The 10,667-nt window shown below is 40.4% G+C and overlaps 1 protein-coding gene across 1 annotated transcript in view; it reads left to right on the top strand.

Annotated features, from left to right (window-relative positions):
• Positions 1-2,453, top strand: part of LOC135559081 (zinc finger and BTB domain-containing protein 46-like) — a 173,176-nt gene extending 170,723 nt beyond the window's left edge. Inside the window, exon 6 of the mRNA XM_064993447.1 lies at positions 1,221-2,453. Coding sequence (XP_064849519.1) covers positions 1,221-1,661 — 441 coding nt within the window. The 3' untranslated portion in view covers positions 1,662-2,453. The remainder of the gene's footprint in view (positions 1-1,220) is intronic.
• The last annotated feature ends 8,214 nt before the right edge of the window (positions 2,454-10,667 follow it).

The raw sequence follows: 10,667 nt of genomic DNA, 5'->3' as shown, positions 1-10,667 counted from the left end.
GTGTAGGTTGTGTATTAATGTGTGTCTCCTACAGGTCCACAGTGTGTAGGTTGTGTATTAATGTGTGTCTCCTACAGGTCCACAGTGTGTAGGTTGTGTATTAATGTGTGTCTCCTACAGGTCCACAGTGTGTAGGTTGTGTATTAATGTGTCTCTCCTACAGGTCCACAGTGTGTAGGTTGTGTATTAATGTGTGTCTCCTACAGGTCCACAGTGTGTAGGTTGTGTATTAATGTGTCTCCTACAGGTCCACAGTGTGTAGGTTGTGTATTAATGTGTGTCTCCTACAGGTCCACAGTGTGTAGGTTGTGTATTAATGTGTCTCCTACAGGTCCACAGTGTGTAGGTTGTGTATTAATGTGTCTCCTACAGGTCCACAGTGTGTAGGTTGTGTATTAATGTGTGTCTCCTACAGGTCCACAGTGTGTAGGTTGTGTATTAATGTGTGTCTCTCCTACAGGTCCACAGTGTGTAGGTTGTGTATTAATGTCTCTCCTACAGGTCCACAGTGTGTAGGTTGTGTATTAATGTGTCTCCTACAGGTCCACAGTGTGTAGGTTGTGTATTAATGTGTGTCTCCTACAGGTCCACAGTGTGTAGGTTGTGTATTAATGTCTCTCCTACAGGTCCACAGTGTGTAGGTTGTGTATTAATGTGTGTCTCCTACAGGTCCACAGTGTGTAGGTTGTGTATTAATGTGTCTCTCCTACAGGTCCACAGTGTGTAGGTTGTGTATTAATGTCTCTCCTCCAGGTCCACAGTGTGTAGGTTGTGTATTAATGTGTCTCTCCTACAGGTCCACTGTGTGTAGGTTGTGTATTAATGTGTCTCCTCCAGGTCCACAGTGTGTAGGTTGTGTATTAATGTCTCTCCTACAGGTCCACAGTGTGTAGGTTGTGTATTAATGTGTGTCTCCTACAGGTCCACAGTGTGTAGGTTGTGTATTAATGTGTCTCTCCTACAGGTCCACAGTGTGTAGGTTGTGTATTAATGTCTCTCCTACAGGTCCACAGTGTGTAGGTTGTGTATTAATGTGTGTCTCTCCTCCAGGTCCACAGTGTGTAGGTTGTGTATTAATGTCTCTCCTACAGGTCCACAGTGTGTAGGTTGTGTATTAATGTGTGTCTCCTACAGGTCCACAGTGTGTAGGTTGTGTATTAATGTGTCTCCTACAGGTCCACAGTGTGTAGGTTGTGTATTAATGTGTGTCTCTCCTACAGGTCCACAGTAAGGACAAGAAGTATGTGTGTAAGGTTTGCAGCCGGGTCTTCATGTCGGCAGCCAGTGTCGGAATCAAACACGGCTCCCGTCGCCATGGCGTCTGCGCTGACTGTTCCGGCCGGGGCATGGCCGCGTTATTGGACCACAACGGGGAAGTGGGCGGAGACCTCTCCCCAGAGGACGAGCTGTATCCCGGCGACCACCACTTCCCTGATGACCAGACAGAGTGTGACGGTGACGGAGAGGAAGAGATGATGACGGAAGGGGATGGAGAGATAATGGGAGAGGTGGATGACAAGGGAAGGAAGTGGAAGGATGACTCAGGGATGATGACGGCGGGAGACGGGGCGATGGACAATGACAAGGAGGAGAGCAATGACTCTGAGCCAGAGCGGGTGCAGCACAACGGGAGCGAGAAGGATTTCGGCTGGATCTCTTAGGATCCCATGGGATCATTTAGGATCTATTGTGGATCTGTTGGAATGTCTCAGGCAGAGACAGCTCTATTTACCCATGTTCATGGGCAGGCCTTCCTCTGAGTGGGGTATGCGGGCGATACATGACAATGATCTATATTGACAGGGGCCACACACACAAGCCGAGCCCTGTGCTGATGACGGAGAGCGAATGAGAGAAGAGAGTCTCTTTCTGCTCACCACCTTTCTGATGCAGTTTCTTTCCTCTTTAGTTTAGTTTTTTTCTTGTTTCTGATGAGGACCAGACCAGAGTCTGTCCATTGGTTTAGTTGTCCGCCTATGTCACACTGGGGCCAATGAGGACTTATTAAACGGTCTTGGGTGATGTTGGACTGTGGCCATTTGTGTTCACAGTCGCCATTGACGTGACGGATTGTTAACAGTTTGGAGAAATGCTAAGGTGGTGTCTTGTTGCCATGCAGTCCTATTTGGGGACTGTCTATACATTTTTGGGACAATCTTTTATCTATTGCAAAGATGCACGCGTCAGTCATCGGTCGGCACATTGTCTCCTGCAGAGTGAAACTGCCACAGACTTGCACTTTAACGTCGACAAGAATCCTGTCAATGTCCACAACCTGTGGTTTACATTTTCAATCTGATTTTTAACTACACAACCTGGTGACCGCACCTACCTTTAAGGATATATTGTATGTCCTCATGACTGTTTTATATATATATATGGATATTAGTATGCTTGTGCTGTAGTTTGCTGATTATAAAGCCTAAACCTTTCAATGGGTTCTTTCTCCTCCACTTAAGTTACCATGCATTTCTGTTGAGCTGTGGTGAGAATTATGAAAGGTTGAGCAAATGTACATACAAACAAGCCACAGGGATTCTAGTAGACTGAGCAAGAGGGAGCGTTGAAGATAGGGAGAGGAAGTGTTGGAGACGGGAGGAGAGAGGGAACACTATGCAGGAACATAACTCATCACTCCAGATGCTCTCTACTTTCAGAGGATATCAACGTGTTTTGGTCGCATACACAGTTTAATAGATGTTATATAGCGGTGCAGCGGAATGCTTATGTTACTAACAATGCAGTATCCAGATCTCTACGTCAGACATTTACTCCCAGAATGAGAGAGGTTGTCTTGTCTGAGGAAAGGTGAAGAAATGCTTATTTGTGTGCCATTTCCCTATACGACAAGTGCACCGATAGATGGTGAGAGAGACGGACTACATGCACAATGATGACGGGTCAAAACAATCACACTATAAAACTATTGTACATGTCGCTACATTGAGTCTCTCCTCCTGACCCATTCTGCCCTTCCATCTCATGTTGTTTCTCTTTACTCTTTAAAACCTCTTGTTTCGTGATCATTTGTATATTTCACCATCAATACAGAATATGCGCACTTTTACATCTTAGTGGACCTTAAATGATGGCTCATCTTTCTTTTTGGTGAGGACATTTCAGTTTGTATTTGTAAAGACAAGGTCAGGCTTCTGCTTGAGTCCATCCAGGGAGTGGCCTGTTCTGTTGCGTGATTTTATGACGCTTTCTTTTGTTTGAAAAGGTCATTTATGAAAATCCATGTTTTTGTAGTGGAATTATTATACTATAAAGGCATTCCCTCCACTCTGTCTAATGCCTTCTGTGGGCACAGTGTGTGGATGCGTTCGTGTGTGAGATGTCTATTGATTTTCTTCAGATGATTTCCTGTTATTTGACAATTTTGAGTCTTTTGATGATCAGAAGTAAGACTATTGTTGTTATGGTTACATTATTAACATTATGATTATTAAGTGCTGGATGCATTATTGTGCATTTTATTTGTGATGTTTTATATCTTGTATAAGGAAATCTTTTACATTTGGCCTTGTTGTGGACAGCGAGCCATGTGGCTTTTCTGATTAGTTATATCAGCCAGTTCTCTGCTTTTCTGATTAGTTATATCAGCCAGTTCTCTGCTTTTCTGATTAGTTATATCAGCCAGTTGTCTGCTTTTCTGATTAGTTATATCAGCCAGTTCTCTGCTTTTCTGATTAGTTATACCAGCCAGTTCTCTGCTTTTCTGATTAGTTATATCAGCCAGTTCTCTGCTTTTCTGATTAGTTATATCAGCCAGTTCTCTGCTTTTCTGATTAGTTATATCAGCCAGTTCTCTGCTTTTCTGATTAGTTATATCAGCCAGTTCTCTGCTTTTCTGATTAGTTATATCAGCCAGTTCTCTGCTTTTCTGATTAGTTATATCAGCCAGTTCTCTGCTTTTCTGATTAGTTATATCAGCCAGTTCTCTGCTTTTCTGATTAGTTATATCAGCCAGTTCTCTGCTTTTCTGATTAGTTATATCAGCCAGTTCTCTGCTTTTCTGATTAGTTATATCAGCCAGCTCTCTGCTTTTCTGATTAGTTATATCAGCCAGTTCTCTGCTTTTCTGATTAGTTATATCAGCCAGTTCTCTGCTTTTCTGATTAGTTATATCAGCCAGCTCTCTGCTTTTCTGATTAGTTATATCAGCCAGTTCTCTGCTTTTCTGATTAGTTATATCAGCCAGTTCTCTGCTTTTCTGATTAGTTATACCAGCCAGTTCTCTGCTTTTCTGATTAGTTATATCAGCCAGTTGTCTGCTTTTCTGATTAGTTAAATCAGCCAGTTCTCTGCTTTTCTGATTAGTTATATCAGCCAGTTCTCTGCTTTTCTGATTAGTTATATCAGCCAGTTCTCTGCTTTTCTGTTCTATTTGGTTTTTACAGAGAAAGACAAATTAGAGGAAGTTATTCTAAGTTAGCTATGGATCAGAACTTACTGTGTGTATGGTATGGCACATGCGTCTACATTACTGACACACTAATTCATGAACATTATACCAAAAACAATCTAAGACATTGTATCAAGTGCTTTTGTTTCAACCGTGCGTGTGCAGGTGCCAATATTTTCAATTCATTGTGGTCTAATCATTTTGCTTGGATGTAGTTATTTAGTTTATTTTTCAGTTTGTATACATATGGTATACTTGTATATGAAGAGCCTTGTGACCTGCTAGTCTCGACCAGCTGGAGATCACATCCTTAACCCCTCGTTTCTTTATTGGTCTTGTTGCCCTGGCTTCCAAAGGTCTACTGTAAATCCTAAACATAAGCCCAATTCCAAGCTCTGGCCCCTATATACTTTTTGTAGGTCTGAAATGATCGAACTGGTGTAAATATATTCAACTTGGCCTATCAAAGGGCAAGGTCCTTCCAGACCTACAAGACATGTTTTGGATGCTACAAGGTACAGGAACAGAGTGAGCCACAATGTTGGCTCTGGGAATTGGAGTTGGTTTGCCGGAGGTGGTTGCAAACATACCATCTGCCACACTTCAATTTTTCCATCTGTCCCAATGCTAAAAACCGTATCCAACGAACACCTCTCTGCTGTCTGTTTGATTTCACTGGTTGGAAATGCCTTCTCCATGTGTGGTGACGAGCTTTAATCAAGTTGCATTATTTTAATTTGACCCATCCATCAGCAATCTCTAATCTGTTGAAGTTTTCAGAAAGGAAACAAATGACGTTGGGTGGATATGTTGAATGTTAATGGCTGAATATAATGGGATTGTCCAGAAGTGCAGTGAATTTGGAAGTAGTGCAGTATCAGTGATATTTATCTGTCATCCACCCAGTGCTTTTCCAGTCCAGACTCCTGTGAACTTTAGTTCTCTTCTCATCATCACCTGCCTGTGTCTTCTTCTTCGTTGTCTTGGGTTGTAATTCAGGAAATATTTGCCATCCAATCCCCTCAACAATGTGCCTCGATCTGTTTTACTGGTGTGTGCATGGGTGTGCCTGCATGGGTGTGTGTGTGTGGGTGTGCCTGCATTGGTGTGTGTGTATTTCAAGAGAAACGGAAATCATATATTTTATCTCAATCACAGGTGCAAAAAGTTGAGACAAAAATGCAGCTACATGTTTCTGAGTTTAATTAATCCTTTGTGGTTTTATGGTCTTAACTCCACGTCTCTGTTCATTTGTCATACCAAAGTCTCTAACATCAGCACACAGCTGGCTCATTTCACACCAGGAACAACTGGAGCTGTTTGCTTTCAGAAGATGGATATGGCGAATCCTTTCTTAGATGTGTACAAAACACAAATCCTGATTTAGCCTGTATAGCTTGATTCATATGTTCAAATCACAAAGCCATAGACATGGTGACATGAAGAGTATACTATATTTCAAAATTCTTACTTTTTATTTTAGACTCTGTTCTTTACTAAGAGTGATGTGTTCATATATATATAAATTGATATTACTATTATATATTATTTATTTTCTCTCATATTTCGCAAGGTGTCTTTAATTTGTAAAGTGAGATGCTTGAAACTTTACGCTTCTTTGTTGGGAGTTTTGTTCAATATGATACTGACTTTATATTGATTATCATAAACCTGTGTTTGTAATGAAGATGTGTTGAATAATCAAAACCTTGTTCTGTTTGGGAGGATTAAAGTGGGAAGATTTTCTGTATAGTGCTGAACCCTTGATTGTTTTTATAGCCAAACATGAACTTCCCTACCGTCCTGTTGTGAGGGCTAGCCTAAAGGGCTAACCCAGGCCTCGTTCTAACTTAATGTTTAGTGGAAATTAGCTTGACTATTATTTGCAAAACAAATCAGTCTCAATAAATTTGGAAATTGCTGCTGAAAATAAGTCGCGTGTTGTACATTTTGTGTTCATGTCAAAGTCCACTGTATGGTTTCTACGTTAATACACACGAGGGAAAAGGAGGCTTTACAACAATGAAGGGTGAAGTTGCCCCTACATGCTGATCTTGGGTTAGTTTCACATTTTCCCCATTGATGGCCAAGGTTAGAATTAGGAATTGAGAATTGAGGGAAGCTGATCCTAGATCTGTACATAGCAGAAACTTCATCCTGGATCTTGTGACACACACACACACACACACACACACCAAGGGATACATGTGGTGTAGATATTGGGAGGACGAACATTAGATGGGGGGTACTCCCCCATTTCTTTATGACATTTTAAAATGCATTTCCTGAAAATCTACACAGTTGACATATTATGCCTCTCTTGATTGGTATTCTGAGGGTATATACTTGATGGGTATTCTGAGGGTATGTACTAGATGGGTATTCTGAGGGTATATACTAGATGGGTATTCTGAGGGTATATACTAGATGGGTATTCTGAGGGTATATACTAGATGGGTATTCTGAGGGTATATACTAGATGGGTATTCTGAGGGTATATACTAGATGGGTATTCTGAGGGTATATACTAGATGGGTATTCTGAGGGTATATACTAGATGGGTATTCTGAGGGTATATACTAGATGGGTATTCTGAGGGTATATACTAGATGGGTATTCTGAGGGTATATACTAGATGGGTATTCTGAGGGTATATACTAGATGGGTATTCTGAGGGTATATACTAGATGGGTATTCTGAGGGTATATACTAGATGGGTATTCTGAGGGTATATACTAGATGGGTATTCTGAGGGTATATACTAGATGGGTATTCTGAGGGTATATACATGTGAAGGGATATTTTGAAAACACTACAAGTGGGAGGATAAATGGAGGATAAATGAAGATATTACAAAAAATAGACAAAGGATGAGTTAAATTATAATGATGCACACATAAATATTTATTTATATTAAAACGGCACAAAAGATGAGTTACATTATAATGATGCACACATGCATATTTATTTATATAAAAAATAGACAAAAGATGAGTACTATTATAATGATGCACACATGCATATTTATTTATATTAAAACGGCACAAAAGATGAGTTACATTATAATGATGCACACATGCATATTTATTTATATTAAAAATAGACAAAAGATGAGTTAAAAATTGGGCGTGCAAAATTATTCAGCCCCCTTAACCTCTTACATCTATGGGGGCGCTATTTCATTTTTGGATGAAAAACGTTCCCGTTTTAAACAAGATATTTTGTCACAAAAAGATGCTCGACTATGCATATAATAGCTACCGTTCGAAAGAAAACACTCTGACGTGTCCAGAAATACAAAGATCTTCTCTGTGCGTGCCCTATAACGTGAGCTTCAGGCAAAACCAAGATGAGATGGCATCCAGGAAATGACAAGGATTTTTGAGGCTCTGTTTTCCATGATCTCCTTATATGGCTGTGAACGCGAGAGGAGTAAGTCTGCCCTTTCTGTCGTTTCCCCAAGGTGTCTGCAGCATTGTGACGTATTTGTAGGCAGATCATTGGAAGATTGACCATAAGAGACCACATTTACCACGTGTCCGCCCGGTGTCCTGCGCCGAAATTGGTGCGCAAAAGTCACCTGCCAGTATTTTTCCATACGATACAGAGAGTAAAGCAAGCTTCCACGAACTGCATGTCAATGAAGAGATATGTGAAAAAACACCTTGAGGACTGATTCCAAACAACGTTTGCCATGTTTCGGTCGATATTATGTAGTTAATCCGGAAAAAGTTTGACGTTGTAGGTGACTGCATTTTCGGTTCGTTTCGGTAGCCAGACGCAATGTAGAAAACGGAACGATTTCTCCTACACACAGACGCTTTCAGGAAACACTGCGCATTTGGTATGTGACTGAGAGTCTCCTCATTGAAAACATCAGAAGCTCTTCAAAGGTAAATGATTTTATTTATTTGGTTATCTGGTTTTTGTGAAAATGTTGCGTGCTACATGCTACACAAAATGCTATGCTAGCTTTGCATACTCTTACACAAATTAGTCAATTTCTATGGTTCAAAAGCATATTTTGAAAATCTGAGATGACAGTGTTGTTAAGAAAAGGCTAAGCTTGAGAGCAAACGCATTATTTTAATTTTATTTGCGATTTTCAGAAATCGTTAACGTTGCGTTATGCTAATGAGCCTGAGGCTTTAGTCACGATCCCGGATCCGGGATGGGGAGTTTCAAGAAGTTAAGTTAATACTTTGTAGCGCCACCTTTTGCTGCGATTACAGCTGTAAGTCGCTTGGGGTATGTCTCTATCAGTTTTGCACATCGAGAGACTGAATTTTTTTCCCATTCCTACTTGCAAAACAGCTCGAGCTCAGTGAGGTTGGATGGAGAGCATTTGTGAACAGCAGTTTTCAATCCTTTCCACAGATTCTCGATTGGATTCAGGTCTGGACTTTGACTTGGCCATTCTAACACCTGGATATGTTTATTTTTAAATCATTTTTTGGATCATTGTCTTGTTGGAAGACAAATCTCCGTCCCAGTCTCAGGTCTTTTGCAGACTCCATCAGGTTTTCTTCCAGAATGGTCCTGTATTTGGCTCCATCCATCTTCCCATCAGGGTTGGCTTAACCTGGTAAAAACCTCTCAGAATACACAACCACCCCTCTCCTTCTCCTATAGCAAATGGGTGTGTAGCCAGAACAGGTCTAGTATGACCACATATACTGCAGTCCTTTCTTTTCAGGGTTTTAGCTGTATACCTCATATAAGACAGCCACAAATTGTCCCTACTATCAAAACCAGTCTCAGTACCTAATTGATCAATAGCTGAATCGTGTCTAACGTTAATTACCTGAATGGGATTTGACACAGTGGTGGTGGGTGGTAGGCTCGGTCCAGGGGTGGTAGAGGAGTGTGTCTGGCTCTGGTTCGTCTGGGACCTCTGTGGTTTTGGCAGCACCTTAAAAGAAAACACACCCATCGTGTCTGTCCCGGTCCTTTGTAGTCCGAGGGTGTAAGTGCCTGCATCAGAGATCTTAATAGTTTTGATGGTTAGTAGGATTTCATCACCTTTACAGAGTTCAACAGTGCTCCCAGGTTTTCCCCATATCATGGAAAACCTATCCACCTTTGTGGGATCCCCTATGCTATAAGGATACCCTCTTCTCCAATCCCAGAACTGTCCCAAGTTGGTCATGTAATCCCCATACGGACACCCTCCCTCGTTACACAGGTACACTGGCCCTCCTGTACACAGGTGTTAAAACCAAACACAAATATCTCAATTTCTTCCCTGCCCTGTTGGCTCAAAATATGTCCCAAATGCTTAACACGAGTCTACCATAATTAAAACTTATCCTAGCTAATTTTCACACCACATTCATCAGAGAAAATATGACACTATAATGTAAATTTCACTGCCTTTTTGTATTAAATTACCTTATGTTAAGGGATTTTTTTATTAATAATGACTAATTATGTATACATTTCAATCAGGATTGACTAATCAGAATACTATTATGTTACTGTATAGATGTATGAATTTTCTTTTAATCCAAGTACTGAATATAATGTGTGTAAATATAATCAAGAATTAGAACAATGACTGTCTGTTCCTTGGTAGAAATGAATGAACTATATCGCCAGACTGGCTAGAATGCTGATCTACACAGGCAGACCTTGGCTCTAGGCGAGGTGGGAAGGCTTGAGAACTATAGAGCCTTTCTACCAGTGTCAAGAAGAGACGGAACATTTAGAAAATGCTGACGTCATTTTCCGTTTATAATCTGTGTTAAAATGTATCATGAGCAGTACTCTTGTGAATAAACGCTGCTGGTTGACTTTAAGACTGGGCTCTGTCCATTTTATACAACATAAGAGTCATACAAATTCTTATGAATTGACAGTGTTTAATTTTAATTGGGTATTAAAACAGAGGAATTTAATTCCTGCAACACCTTAATATCAGTATTACAAATGACCCTATATTCTCCATCCAAATGGCTTTCCAATGAGGCTGATCAGACCACAAAGGAAAGTTACAATGGAGGTCATAAGTCATACCACCCCTCCAAAGATGTGTTTCTTACTATATTAAACAACATTCCTCTATCAAAAGATTTCACCTATTTAATTAAGACTTAAAATAAAAACTTATAATATTTCATATGTGAGTGTACCCCTTTAAGATATCTTGTCTCTGGGAACATTGAAATCCCCTTAAACCCAAAACGTTTGCTACAAACAAAACCTAATAAATGTAATAATACCCTCAAATAATTTGTTTTAAATTTCCTCAATGTTTCAT

This window comes from Oncorhynchus masou, chromosome 17 (assembly GCF_036934945.1).
Source record: "Oncorhynchus masou masou isolate Uvic2021 chromosome 17, UVic_Omas_1.1, whole genome shotgun sequence".
Taxonomy (NCBI): Eukaryota; Metazoa; Chordata; class Actinopteri; order Salmoniformes; family Salmonidae; genus Oncorhynchus; species Oncorhynchus masou.
The sequence above is the reverse complement of the archived record's forward strand: the minus strand, read 5'-3'. Positions and strand labels throughout refer to the sequence as shown.